Source organism: Pseudopodoces humilis, chromosome 1, assembly GCF_049639895.1.
Source record: "Pseudopodoces humilis isolate 2021_Gansu_Grassland_sample_001 chromosome 1, ASM4963989v1, whole genome shotgun sequence".
NCBI classification, from domain to species: Eukaryota; Metazoa; Chordata; class Aves; order Passeriformes; family Paridae; genus Pseudopodoces; species Pseudopodoces humilis.
This window is the reverse complement of record NC_142200.1, coordinates 20,756,591-20,771,894: the sequence shown is the minus strand read 5'-3', so window position 1 is coordinate 20,771,894 and position 15,304 is coordinate 20,756,591. Positions and strand designations below refer to the sequence as shown.

The 15,304-nt window shown below is 36.2% G+C and overlaps 1 protein-coding gene across 2 annotated transcripts in view; it reads left to right on the top strand.

Annotated features, from left to right (window-relative positions):
- The window catches only part of SPAG1 (sperm associated antigen 1), a 38,108-nt gene extending 23,069 nt beyond the window's left edge, over positions 1 to 15,039 (top strand). For both annotated transcript variants that reach the window (XM_014254084.2, XM_088065260.1), the window contains exons 13-19: positions 75 to 227; positions 4,362 to 4,534; positions 7,069 to 7,210; positions 8,109 to 8,235; positions 11,403 to 11,567; positions 13,370 to 13,747; positions 13,915 to 15,039. In XM_014254084.2, the coding sequence (XP_014109559.2) occupies positions 75 to 227; positions 4,362 to 4,534; positions 7,069 to 7,210; positions 8,109 to 8,235; positions 11,403 to 11,567; positions 13,370 to 13,747; positions 13,915 to 14,046 (1,270 nt within the window). In that variant the 3' untranslated portion in view covers positions 14,047 to 15,039. The remainder of the gene's footprint in view (positions 1 to 74; positions 228 to 4,361; positions 4,535 to 7,068; positions 7,211 to 8,108; positions 8,236 to 11,402; positions 11,568 to 13,369; positions 13,748 to 13,914) is intronic.
- Positions 15,040 to 15,304: the final 265 nt, after the last annotated feature.

Here is a 15,304-nt window from a genome sequence, read left to right as displayed (position 1 = left end):
ATCATAAAATAGTTCTGTTATTCTTATTCCAGTTACTCTTTTTCATTCCTGCATTTTTCTTTTTATTTTCCCAGAGCTCTGGAGCTTCAACCATTTTCCCTTAAGCCTCTTTTACGCCGAGCAATGGCAAATGAGTCAATGGAGCGGTATCGGCAGGCGTACATTGATTATAAAACAGTGCTACAGATAGACAGCAGCATCCAAGCAGCAAATGATAGTGCTAACAGGTAACTCACACAGAAATTCTCTGATAACAGTCAACATAGAAAAACAGAATTCAGATTTGTTTGTTTTACGTGCTCGCTCTATTTTGTACTGTCAGAGTTGTTGTACAACTAATTCCTTATAGGTAGAGGGTTGGCTGTTCTTTTCCCATAATTTCAGTTTTCCTCTCCTAGCAGTGTGTCTCTTTCATGTTTTTCAAAAATGTAGTATTTTAAATATTTTAAAGTTTTTTGGGTTTTTTTTCCTAGTGTTTCTACTTGTCTTTCCTAACCTCTATTTTATACTATATGAAGTAACGCTTAAGGTCCGTGCCATTTCTCTGACATCTTGCTTCCTTTACATAGTAACAGTCTTTCTGTAGCAGTTGGAGATTTATGTAAAGTGTGAATCCTTCTGGATGCTGCAGGTGTGGAAATACCGAAGTAGCTTGATACAGCGGTTGGCTGCAAAGCTTAAGAGTTGTCAAAAATATAATTAAATATTATTTTCAAGTATTAGTAATTTCAGTTGCCAAGAGAAATGTTTGAATTTCTCTAATTATATTTTAATATTATAAAGTTGAAAACAGAACAGCCAATCACTGAGAAGGAAACCATGTGCATGTGACTTTTACAATGGAATCTAGTACATTTTTTTTTTCTTCCTAAGGCAAGGCCATGAGCACTTGCACTATTCATCAATGTCCATAATATCTTTCTTTAAATTCTGTTTATTTGACCAGAGGAAATGGTGACGCTTCATAATCTCATACAAGTCCTATTTTTTTGATAACATAAAAATTGTTACTGTTCTTCTGTATCTCTGGTGATAATAGATTGGATTGGTAGAACTGCTTATCCTGGTACCTATGTAATTATTACACTTTTTAAAAATCTCATTGGCTTATTTTATCTGCAGATACTCTTTTCATATTTCTCCTTGACTTGGAACTTGCTTAGTAATAAGCTTATTTCCCTTTTCCCCTTAACACTCTTCCTTTTCTCCTCTCTAGGCCTTCCTTATGTTTTTAGCTTCACTGCTCATTACTCTTTTCCTTCCTGGCAACCCATCACCTTATTTCAGCTGCTTCTTCCTTCTTCTCTTCTGCTGGTAATTCATTTTTGCTTGCGAATTATTAGTTTCTAAACCATAGACCTCCTGTGTAATTGAAACTTTATTTTTTAAGAAATATTTTATCATTTGAAACTTCAAGTGAAACTGTACTAAAGCTTTCATTTTCATTTCCAAAGTAAGAGATGAATTTTTAAAAAAATGACTGCCTTTTAACTTAAAGAGACTGTCCCAAAGGTAGCATTTTCTTTGTATTTTTCTATATTAGGAAAATCAGATCTTAACAACCCTCTTTTATTGGAGGATTTCTTGGTTTTTAATTTTCTGTGGGAAATTGGATAGTGATGCTGTAAGATGCTGACAGGAAATATCCATCATCCTACTTGTGTCTGAGGGTGGGTTTGCTAAACCATGCTGAAGCTTGTCACTATGTGCTTACATAGTTAAGCAGACTTTCCAAAAACCTTAGAATCAATTGCATATTTTTAATATTCACATAAAAGACAAGGATTTTTAATATCAAGCCTTTACCTGATCATTTTGCAATCAAAAGGAAATAATTAAGAGTTTAGGTACATAATGGAAACAAGTATAAACACTTATTTGAGTGTTTATTGTGTTGATTAGATTATGTTAAATTGTGTCTTTTATTGGTTCCTGAGGTGATTTTTTTTTAGATAAACTGGAAGGACTGACACTTTTAATGGTGTGTGACAAATAACTGGAAATTGAATTTCAAGCATGCTTTTAATTAGTGGCATTTTCCTAGGTTTGTGAACATCAGTGTATCTCCTACTTTGTGTATTTTAATTTCCTCTTGAGTGTTTCATTATTTGTTTTTCTCTGTTAGAAATAAAGAAGCTCTAATGTGTGGGAATATATTCATGCATTTCCTCCTACTAAATTGTAGTTTCATTCCAGTTGTCCCAATTCCTTTAGTATCAGTGAGCAAATTGCATGCAATAGCTTGGAAGCTGTTTTTACAAAGTCCCATATGAGTCTACACTGCAGAAAGAAATTTGTTATCAGCTCCAGAACTGCATGATTGTTGGGTCAAGTCAGGGAGTTGGTGTTGGGAAATGAGTGTATTTGTCCCAGCTTATTCATGAGACACCTGTGCTTTTTAAACTAATCGTGGCACACAGGTATGCATTTTTGCAAAGGACTCTGCTTACATTATGATATTACAAGAAGTCAGTTGATCATCAGATGCTGCAGGATTCTTTCTGCAGATTTTGATGAATTGGAGTTTTTTCTTCCAACTTTTTAAGCCCATTATGATAAATGAGAATACAAATTGAATACTAAGTCAATATGACTCTGGTTTCCTGTAGAACTACTCCATTACTTCCTCTGGGAAATACCTAAAGTTAATTAATTGATGTGTTAATATGAAGTGTACTGTTTGGTTGCCTAAAAAAACAACATGAGTAAATCTTTGGGTTGTTCAATTTATGATGGTGTGCCACATTTTTTCTTAGCAATTGAGTTCAGGCTATTATTAAAATCTTGGAGTTTCAATAAAATTAGAGCAAAACAGTACTTGGACAAGCCACATAATTGATATGTCCTCTAAGATACTTGGGAATGGTACAGGGCCCTGCCAAGGGCATGTGCAGTTAACACACATTAAAATAGTTTTTTTGATCACTTAGGTAACAAAGCAACTACATTATACTATGGAATGTGATATTCTGTGAATGAAGAAATTAACTTTCAAGTCAAAAACACATGTTTTTTATGCAGCATAGTGTAAAATGTAAACTTGCTCATTACATAGCTCTACAAACAGACTTCTTAGTCTTTATCATTCTTTAATGTAATTTCTGTTTCACATAAAGGAGATTAGAACTGGTGCTGCTTCTTGTATTAGTTTTTTGATCAGACCACAATGGGAAAAGAATATAGTTTTGGGTGCTCTGATGCTATTGCCAAACTATTACACTGACACTTTTTTTTTTAAATAGCTGTTATTCTTAAAAAGAACAAAAGTAAATAAGAAAACTATTGGGTAATTTATGTTCATTCTGTGTTGTTCTTCTTGTCACTGTCAAGGTTCTTAATTTTTTTTGGATGTGTGTTCATGTAGTATGTTTCTCACACCTGTGTTAGATGGAAATGCACCTGATACAAAAATTTTGAGTTTTATTTCCTGTAGTATCCATGTGACTTGCTTTGCTAATCAGTTCAGAATTTTCCTTTGTTAAATTACAAATTAGACTTTTTACCAGTTGAACTTGATTCTTAAAACCATTTTGAGATCAGGAGATGTTTATCACACTGTTACTTTTATAATTGATTTTTTTTTTTTTTAACACTACAAAATTTGTAATGGAACCATGAAATCTTAAATGGCTTCACTTACTGTGTCTACTTTTGTCTTTTCCAAAAGAGAAAAAGGCAATGGGAAAATCCCACTCAAATAGTTTTTGGATTGAGCCACATATATGTGGAAATAGTTGACACACATATATGTGTTGGTTTAAGAAGGACTAAACTAAGTTTTTATATGTAATTAAAATATTTTTAAATGGGGATTGATCAATACATTTCTCACTATATAACTGTAAAATGCAACTTAATGCAGACTACTTTGTGATCTGCATTGCTTTTTTTAGACAGTTGTTGTGGAAGAGGTTTCATTTGACATTTGCAAATTTAAGAATCACATTTTGCCTGAGAATACTGTAATCTACACTGCATACAAATAACACCTATGAAGAGCTGAGAAGTGTAATGAAAGTAAATACTTGGATTTTTTTTTTAATTTCTTTACTGGATTGGTAGGCAGCATTTGGAGCTCAGTTGTAGAATCAGTCATTGGCTTAAATATTTACAGATCATGTTGGAGTCAGCTTGTTTTCTAAATGCCAGCATAATACTCTAAAGTGGAAAAAGTGTGAATCTTAAATGCATGTAATACTGTTGACTGCTGTGATAATATTTTTCAAATTAGCATTAAGGGTAATTGTTCAGGTTGTGGGTTTTTTTTAAATTGTAACATTGCAGTGCTGAATTGGCTGTAAGTTATTAAAGTGTGAGTAAAATATATGAAAAGTCATGTTGGTGGGGCTGTTCTTTTTCAGAATAACAAAGACTTTAATAGATCAGGATGGTCCCAGTTGGAGGGAGAAGTTGCCACCAATTCCAGTTGTTCCAGTTGCTGCTCAGCTACACAGGTGGGATGGAGGAAGCCTTCCTTCAGAGAATAAGCCAAGTACTACAGACCTCAACAGAGAAGAACAATTGCAGATGAATCGTATGTATAGCTAATGCAAATACACATTCAGAAAATAAACCTAATTAGAAAATTGAATACATCTTAACAATGTCAAAGACACCACTTTAGAAAATAGTTATTAAGAGACCTTTGTGAAAAGCCAGCGTAAATGACTATCATTTATGTGATGAAGTTCAATGTGCTTTGTGAAGCAGTTACGGTAACTTTTTTTAAACCAAGTGATGCAGTTTGCAGTATGTAATTTCTGAAGTAATATAAAATCAGCAGAAATACTCATTGGCGAAATATCAGGATCACCAAAGCCCAAGTGCTGGCCCTACACAGGACACCCCAAGGGTCACACCATGAGCCTGAGAGCATTGTCCAAACCCTCCTTGAACTCTGTCAGCTTTGTTGCTGTGACCACTTTCCTGGGGAGCCTGTTCCAGTGCCCAACCACCCTCTGGGTGAAGAAACTCCAACCTAAACCTCCCCTAGCTCCACTTCCTTGAGTCCTGTCACTGGTCATGAGAGTGAAGAGATCAGTGCCTGCCCCTCTGCTTCTCCTTGTGGGGATGTTGAAGACCTCAGTGAGGTCTCCCCTCAGTTTCCTCTGGGCTGAACAGACCAAATGACTTCAGCCACTCCTCATACTGCCTCCCCTCCAGACCCTTCACCATGCTCATGGCCCTCCTTTAGATACTCTCTAATGGCTTAGTATCTTTCTTATATTGTGGTGCCCAAGCTGCCCTCAGCACTCACTGTGAGGCTGCCCCAGTGCAGAGAAGAGCAGTACAATCCCCTCCCTTGCCTGCCTGGCCATGCTGGGCCTGATGCCTCCCCAGGACAAAAGTGTCAGTGGTTTCCCTGACATCATAATACAGTTACAATACAGTTTTCCCCCAGAAAAGCCACCACGCACACAAACACCCAGCTTTGGCAGAGGACATGTAGGAGACACCTTTCAAAGATGTTCTGGATTTGTCTGTACGTAATCACTAGGAAATCACTAGGAAATCTAGGAAACTAACTTCCTTCCTGACTTTTTTTTTTCCCTTCATTGCAGTTTCCATTTTTCTCCTTCAGTAAATAAGCTCTCTGATTCAGTTGTTACTGACAGTAATACTCCCTTTGCAAAAGCTTTAACCCTATCATTCCTTATTCAAGTATTAATTGGTTTCTCTTTGAGTTTATTTCAATATAAAGTATTACTGAAGATAATCTCTCCTCAATTAACAACAGGGTTGACTGCAGTTTGTAACTGGGCTGTTGGCCAAATACATACCAGTCATGGGATTCTCTCTCTGTAGTGCATTACTGCCATACTGAGTGTCCTCCAAGTGCTTGGCAGCATTTTGATGCAAAACACATCTCAGTCTATTTCAAATAGCATAGGCTTTGGTTAGGCTTTGTTTTTAGAAATATTAAACAATAACTGTGTGACTGTTTTCACTGAAGGCTGACTCTTAAGGTTCTGGTTGCCTTCTCAGGCCTCTCCTTCATCAGTGAGACCTGACATTTATAGGCTGGTACTGAAAGGCTGCCAGCAATAATGTTCAGTCAGTAGTTTAACCTTACTGTTGGCTGACACTTTTTTGCAACAATTGTGTTGCAGCTTGAGTGGTAATTTGGTTGTGTGTTTCATGTAGTTTATTTTTTCCCCAAGTCCACATGTAGTTTTCTGGCATAGGAAACCGCCATGTTTTTATAAAATAACTCAGTTAGTTCAATTGTTGGTTGAAATTGTTGGTTATTTAGTGTTGAAAACCTGAAGCTTGGCAGAGGGCTCATATTCTTTAGCACAGTGCAAAAAGTAGATTATTTCATTATGATTTACTTAGAGCTATGTTGCTAATTACTGTTTGCTCACAACAGAATCATGAAGCTGCAATTGGGATCAGCTTTTCACTGCAAACTCAGCTAAAAACTGTAGCCTAACACAAAAGCATCTTCAGCTAATGATGTGGAATTAAGAAGGAAAGGCAATTATGGAATAACACAGTATTAATAAAGAAAATAAGGAGTGTAGTTAGGTCTAGTTTGTAGTTAGGTGTGGTATCCACGTTCCTCACTGCATGTTTTAGAAATAGTTCAAAGGATGTATCCCTAATGCCAACTGATGAGATTTGTTGGTCATTGCCAGTTTAGCATAGTAATTGTGGTAGTTGATTGCAAAGAGAATACTGGATCAAATTATGGCCATCTTGGTGTGATGGTGGAGATCTGGAAGGCCTTTAATCCTGCTGATTAAAACTCCACAATTTTAAGTAAAAGCAGGGTCTCAGTGGACACAGGTAGGCCCTCTCTACCACACAGAAACTGGGAAAGCTTAGAGCTGTCTGTTGCATTCCCATTATTTTCAGCAGAGTAGTAACACTAGTGGATGGGGAAGTATTTGTTGAGCCAAATGTAGGTCTGGTCATGCCTTTGTTGGAGCAGTAGGGGAGGCTTGGGATAGGAATGGCCAACTGCAGAGTGACAGAGGCCAGGCATTAATCCTTAGTCTGCATAGATCATTCAGCCACCCTTAATAAACTGACCTTATGTAACACTGTGATCCTTTTCTGTTGTAGGTGAGGAAGCTATGGAAAAGTTCAAGAGGTTGAAAAATGAAGGGAATGATTTTGTAAAAACGGGTGAATATGAAAAAGCCGCAAATAAATACAGTGAGTGCATGAAGTTAAATACTGAGGAATGTACTGTCTACACTAACAGGTAAAGATCCAAAAGCTAATGCTGTTTTGTGGGATAACAGTAGTTGTATTTTCTCATTTCAAATAGAGATTTTGCATCCCTTCACTCACTGTTGTGGAAAAGGGATTTTTTTCCTACTTGGTAAGAGTTTATAACAACAAAACGGATTTCTTGTAAAAACATTTTTCCAGGGGAGCAAGTATTAATGTCACTGATATGTATCTTAAAATGTTCTATATAAATAGAGTAAGCAATATAAGTTATAATCAGCATAGCATTTTGAAGCATTTTTGAGATATTTTTTAAGAATAGTGGTATGATTTGAATGAAAAATAACATGCAGTAGCAATATTTCAGACATGAAGAGTAATAATTCAGATAAAATGTGTGCATTCTGAGAAAATAAAAGCAAGAACACAGTCATACATTGGCATTATTTTAAAGGTTGACCTAATTCAGCAGTGTAATTCTTTATGCTGTAATCTTATCAGCTTCTACAAACTAAGAAGGATTTGATTAGACCAGTACTTGAATAGGAGAGTTCCAAGTAATAATTAGGTAGAGAGCAGTGTTGTTTATTTAATCCAGAGCACATTTTTACCCAGAATGGCTGTATAAAATCCATTTACATTAACCACTGAACTATCATATTGTACTAACATTTTAAAAATACTTGCATATCTGCTTAACTTCAAGCATTAGTCATACTTGAATTTTGACCTTTATTGCAGGAATTGGCCTTCTCTAAATCCATCCAGTGATGTTCTTGATAGTTAATGGTTTTATGTACTTTAAAAAAAATCACATTGAGACTGAACTGTTTGAAGTATTGTAATTAACATTTACGAGTCAGAAGATGTTGGCACTAGAGTGCTGTAGAATTTACTTATATTGCAGTATATTCTGTTTTCTGTGTTAGAGCTCTCTGTTACTTGAAACTGTATAAATATGAAGAGGCTAAGCGGGATTGTGATCATGTTCTTCAGATAGAAGATTCTAATATTAAAGCTTTTTATAGAAGAGCACTAGCGTACAAAGGATTACAGGTGAGGAAAAAGAACATGGCAGGTATTCTTAAGCACTTCTAAACTTGCTTATCCTCTTCAAAGGCAATGAGGTAGTTGCTCTGAATGGATGAATACAAAGTACTCAGTGTGATGATTTAATACTTTGTAGAGCATTAGGCATACATAAAACATTACATAAATATTTTTGCTACATAAAAACCTGCATGTTGATGTAATAATTTGAGAAAATACAAGAATATTGCAATAAAAAATGATTGACTGGAGATTGGTTAAGCGAGTTTCAAATCTGTTCTAATGTTCTAGTATTCTCCTTCTGGGTATCCCGGTCTGTTTTATCTGTCAAGGTGTTTACTATAACTTTGCTGATGACAAATGGATTCTTGCCAAGCCTGTTTTCATCTGTCCAAACTAAAATCTCAAGCTGTCTTGGCATCTGCTCATATTTAAGTATCATTTTAAACCAGGGTTTTAATTATGGTAGTTTTCTCTCTCTTTCTTCCCCAAATGCATTACAGCCCTTTGTCAGTACTGTACTTTGTCATTCTGTGGCAGTGTCAGTACTCAGCCTTTTCCTTTTCATCTGCACGGTGGTGGTGTCTCTACAGTGCTCCTCTTTTGTACAGTTTTTAGAGTATCCTTTTACCTGATCATCATAAATGCAGACACATTGTTCATATCCATCCTGAATGTAACTTCAAATCTCATGTTCCATCACTTGAACCGTATCGTTGTTTGTCCCTCCCTCTAGTGGTTCCTCATCTTCAGTGATGTTAAATTAGCCTTTACACTCCATAATTCTTCCACAGCAATTCTTGCTCTGCCTGTCAGCTCTTACTTGCTATTGAATTATCAGCTTCTCGCTCTGTAGGCTCATGATGGCAGCTCTCATCACCTGCTTTGTAATAAATTTGGAAGTATCTTTAAACAAGCATCTGAAGTGCTGTCTTCCACATTGCAGGAGTGGACTGGAGGTCCACTAAGTTTCATCATTGTCCTTCAAATGAATGGACACTTACTCAGACCTCCATTATGTTTGATGCCTTAACAAAAAATTACCTGATGATGTCTCAGTTTACAAATCACCTGAGAAGCTGTTTGTGCTTAGCAGCATACCAGCCTATTCTCATCCTGTGTTATAATTCCAGATACAAGTCCTGGGAATGTGATGTATTTGTTCCTCTGTTGCAGTAGCTATGAAATTTTCAAAGTGTGAAAAGTCCTAATTCTGTGTCATGTTTTTTCCCTATAAGTGTGCTGAGCTACCTGGTATTAATCATCTCTAACTTTATATTATTGAACTTGATAAAAAGTCAGTGTAAAAATGAGTACATAGTCATTCTACCAGACAGAAAAAAGGGTATTACACACTTGTGAAGAAGGTCGAGAATTGGAGAAGGAACTTTTGCTTTTTTGCATATCCTAGAAAAAAGCCTTATTTTTGTATTATTGAAGACAACCTGAAACATAGTGTTCATGAACTCCTTCAGAACAGTCTGAGCTGGGGACTCCCAAAATGTTTTGTTGTAGTTGGTTTTAATGCCTTTGTTATTGCTCATTTCAGGGATGAAAGTGATAGATAAAACCAGAGAACATGACAAAAATGAGCTGAAGTTGACAAATGACTGTAATGAAAAATTGTATGAGCTAATGGCATGTAGTTTGGCAAAGACTTAGCTAAGGTGGGAAGTGTTATTTGTATGTAGTTAGACACATATTTAACTACAGAAGCTGCAGTGAAATTTAATGTAGTAATTTAAGGGGTTTTTTTTACAGATTTACTGAGATGTAGTTAAGGGAAGATCAGGAAGAAGTGTTAGTGAGATGCATTAGGTCCTGTATGGCATCTCCTGCAGCTGGTAGTGCACTCTTGTTCTGGGTACAGTCACGTTGTATGATTTTTATTGGGCAGTCAGGCAGGCTGCGGTTTTAAATTCAGTAGAGTTGGTTGCTGACCCTTGTTACTGTTTCCAGATGTCTGTTCTAGAATCTCATTTCTCTATCACTGTGAATCCTCACATCTGTAATTCAAATTATTTAGCTTAATCAGTAGTGGATTTCTGATGAAAGGAACCTGCCCCTTTGTGCATTCCTTTATTAGGAATACATAATTCTCATTCTCTCACTCTTCCTTCATGGCCTAGTGGGCTTCAGTCCACTACTGATGTCCTGCAGCCTCTCTGCCCCTTGACTATTGGCACCAGTGTGGAACAAAATGTGGGAAAGAGTTTGAGTGACTTGGACACTGGCTCCTGTGTTATAGTTGAGGTGCTGAGGAAGTACCTCAGGTGGTACATGAAGATCTTTTTTTCCATGATAATACACATGATTTAATAGTAACCTTATGATGCTGCTTGGGAACAGAAGAAATACTAGACCACTCACAGAATAAATTATGTTGGTCTTTTACTATCTGCCTGGTCTTTTACTGTTTACTGCTGCATTTCATCTTTATTTTTGATACTCCAGCCCTTGAGATGTCTTCATTTTCCTATGTGATAATTCCAGTCTTCCTCAATTGATGCTATTAACTTTGTCTCTCCAGACCATTTAGACTAAAAAATAGTAATTATACAGAAAAAATGTGAAATAAAAGCATTAAACAAATTACAAGACTGATTATTGAGGAACTGTATCCTAATGCCACTCTGTCACTGTGTTTGTCCTAATCTTGTTTACCCAGAGGTCATAACATAATCGCAGTCAACTCAAGTATGAGCAAAATTTCACTGTAAGAGATGCTCTATTGGATTGAAGCCCAGGAATATTAGATACATATTTAATCAAAGCTCAATTTAACTCTCTTAGTGACAAAGCAAGTAGGCAAACTTGCTGGACTCAAGATGATATTAATTGTGAAGCAGTGTTACACTGTAAGCAATTATGCTTAAAAGCAGCAAACTTCAATAATTTGCTCTCTGATATAGGGAACAGGTTTCTGAGAATAAATTATTTTTATTATATATTTAATTGGAAGTATTTAGTCACAGTGTTAACTCTGTCTCATTTCCTTTTTCCCCTCTAATGATAAAAAAATCTAAATATTATCAGTATTTAGATTATTTTTGTCTACCTAGTGTCCAGATCCCAATATTTTTACCTTTCTTATTTGTAAAGGACAGTATGGTACTTCAGATGTATTTTTCTAGTGATGTGCTTATGAGAAAAATATTTTCTTCTACTTACAGAATTATCAAGCCAGTGTTGATGATTTCAACAAAGTACTTCTAATAGATCCAAATGTTCTTGAAGCACAAAAGGAATTAGAGGAGGTAACCCAACTGCTTCACCTTGACAGCAGTGCTGGAGCTGTCAGTCAGCAAACACGAGGGAAGAAAATAACCATACAAGAGGTGGTATACCTATTATTTTCTTAAAAACAAACACAACAGAAGCCACACATGTGAAGAGATAATATTAAAGCTTTTGTTTTCCCATCTTAAATCTATGCTCACAGCATATTCAGAACTACAGCAGGAAGGGAAATAGTCCATTCAGATGGCACTAAACTTGGGATATACTCCTTTTAAACAGAAGCTGCCTAAACTTTGAAATACATGCTTTACAGAGTGCAGCTGTGAAATAGAAGTTTTGAAGTCTGTGCTCCTTGGGCAGCCTCTGGGGCTGTGCTGGCAGAGGTCTTGGCAGATGTGCTGGCTGCTCCTGTGCTGGTCCTAAAGTTACAGGTCTGAAAAATGAAATCCTACCCTAAAGAGCAAGAGTAAAACATCTGTAGGATCTTACAAAAGAAACACAGAATGTAATGTTATGTACAGGATCAAAACATTAGGCTTGCACAGTTCTGGGTAGAATTAGGTGATGAAAGGATTTTCTCAGTCATCTGATATTTTTGGATTGTTGCTTTGCTGATCGTTTAAGAATTCTTTTTCCCCTTTTCATTTAAAAATGTATTTTTAAAATACATACTTACCAGTCTGTATAGTGATACTGTAGTTTGATAATGTAATTTCAGAATGTGGTATAATGGAAGCTGCAGCTAGTAATACAGGGGAAAAAAATGTTCTTGAAGTACTTCAGGTTGCCACAAGCTCACGGGATTTTATGTAACTGGCATAAGCTGGTATAGTGTTAGTTAAGCTCTGAGTTGTGACAAACAGAGGGACCTGGAACATGTTCAGAGGAGGTCTGGGGAGTGACCACATTGCTCAGAGACCAGCTAACTACGTTGTTGGCACTGGTAATTTTTCTAGGGGTGATGCAGGAAGCATTTATGTTTGCTGTCATAATTACAACTGCCCCTGTAGAGAGGCTTTCCTCTTTTACCTGCTGTAGTACAAGGTAGTTCCATGAAAACAGACTGCAAAGAGAAATAAAATTAGAAAAATAATTTACCATCATTATTCCATGTTAATCAAGTTGTAATTATATAAAAGACAGTCAAGGTTTCTCCCTCAATTCTAATGATTGTTGAAAAATAGAACAAAATGTCTATAAGCCAAATGCAGTATTTTCCAAAAATTACTAATCCCCTGTTCTATGCAGTACAATATCTTCAGACTTTTCAAAATATGTGGCATTGAGACCCTGTTCAGTAAGTTTTAGTCAGATTATACTAATTTCACAACTCTTGATGGCTTGATTTTAGCAAATGTAGTTGCCCCCATAGTTCCATAGTTAATTTTTAGTGACTGGTTCATGAAACTTTATAGAGGCTGCAGTCTCAGGAGAAGTTTAAGTGGATAGTGAGGCAGTTTATCCATGCTGAACTTCTCTTTCCAAAGCAAGACTCCAGACTCTGGTGAGCTGGCCTGGAGGCACAGCAGAGAAATGGAACATGGGTGTCTGCCTTGACTCCAGTTGTCCCTGTCTTCTGGAACTTCACATTTAATGCATGTGTAGAGTCCTCCTTCCTCTGGTGCTCCCCAGGGTTGATTCCACAGTGCAGTGCCAAACAGTGAAAAGGAGGTGTAGCAAACACACTTTTGACTGTGAGCCTTTAAAGGTGAATTAGAGAGCTCCTGTTTTGGGGGCAGCAGGACATGGAGGAGCATGGATGCCTTTCTTCTATGAAGAGCAGACTGCCAGCTTTAATCCAGTGATATGATGGATAAATGCAGTTTGTGAAGTTTCACGTTATGTCTGTATCCACAATGTAATTCACATTAAGTGATTTGTTGCCACTTTGTTTGTGAAGGTGACTGAAGCTGATGAACAGGAAGAGAGACAGTTGGCTACATCAGAAGATGCTGAGACTCACCATGTTCCTGCTGAGGAGGCTGTTCCAAAGCGAGTGCCACAGAGGTCCTCGGAGAAACTCCGTGTTTGGGAACCATCCAATGCTTATGACTTTGGTCAGATCATAAATGCAGTGAATGCCAATAAGGATAAAGCTGCTTGTGCAGATCTTTTAACTATTACTGATCCAAAAACATTGCCGGTGCTGCTAAGTAACAAACTTGAAGGAGAAATCCTTCTGATTTTTATCCAGTCATTGGAACATTACATAGCTGGAAAAGATCCTGGCCTTGCATATCAGCACCTTTTCTACTTGAGCAAAGCAGAAAGATTTAAGGTAAGAACCTAGACTGATTGAATGTGTATTTAAATTGCACAGAAATCTAAAGGAAATTTTCATATCTTAAAAGGAAAAAACATCCTGACTTTTGTATCTCTGTCAAATATTATGATTATCAGTCAACTTGTGCTGATTATAAAATAATTTGTTGGGTTTTTTTTCAGGTGGTGCTGGCCCTTCTTAGCAAAAAGGAAAAAGAAGAGGTGCAGCAATTATTTGACGTACTTTCAGAAAGCCAGAGTGATCAGTACTCATTGGAACATCTTGAGAGCCTTAAAAAGGTTTATGAACTTTGAGAAGTTAAAGTTTATTGTCTGCATGCATATAGTTCATGTTAGAAGATGAATGATTGAACTCTGCAGACTTGCCTGGGTTCAAGTGGGTCTTTACCTGCTGGAATTGTATCTTGTTTTGACAGCATATGCACATTTAAAATTTGCTGTTCTTTTCTTCTTGTAGTTGTATACATCTATATAATTTTATGCCCATCTGTGTTCAGTAACAGAGTTAATTTCATTTGGCATACTGATTTTATTTAGACTCAGAAAAATATATTTTACATTATACATGCAGTATGAAATACCTTCATGGTACAGTAGGTACACGTTTAGTCATCACTTTTTACATCATTTTGTGAGTTCTGTGTTCTTGTGATAAAGAAGTGACTTCAAGACAGATGGGTCAGATAGCAGTAACTTTGCTAAAATGAGTTTACAAAAAGTATTAACATTTTTCAGAAAACTCCCGTGGGACATCTGTTTGTTCACTATTCCTGGTCTGTACAAAACAGATTTAAATATTTTGGCTCAATACATCTTAACAAAAAAGGTGAATGAACTATATATTGTCATGGAAACAGTTATTAAATGGATGGGTATTTTTTAACAAGTGAGTAATTTTTAGTGCACAGAGAACTTTTTTCCTGTGCGTGCAGGAGTATGTCTGGTTTTCTGACTTTTTTTAGGCAGTGACAGAAGAACAAGTGGCTGCACTTCACAATAGAAATATTTAACTTTTGAGTTTTGTAATCAGATTATTTAAAATACCAGCTATTTCTGTTTACAGATATATTTATAAAAGTAAAACAATTTTTTTGGACCAGTATGATCTTTTTTTTTAATTTCTGGCATTGCTTATGTTTTATATTTGATTCTGAAAAAGCTCCTTCAAAGGTGAAGCTTTTCAATTTTTCAGATACCCCAATACCTTCTTTGCACAGGTGATATAAATGTGTATCAGATTCACTTAGCACTGCAGAAATATCATTAAGAATGTTGTTCTAATGAAAATTTTTCTCAGGTGTATATTAATTAATAAAGTTTTTTTCTTGAAAAGTACAATTACGGCTTTTTTTCTGGTTCAGTACAGTTTAGGCTTATAATTCTGACATGTGGATTATGAGTTTCAGCTTGGAGTGCCAAGAATGAGGGTTGTAATTACTAAAGCATCATCAGTACAACTGATATTCAGCAATTAATGGATTTTCACTTTGTGTGTGTGCGATCTCCTCCGATTAAGGCAGACCCTAAACTTTGGCTGGTTGAGGATATAAAA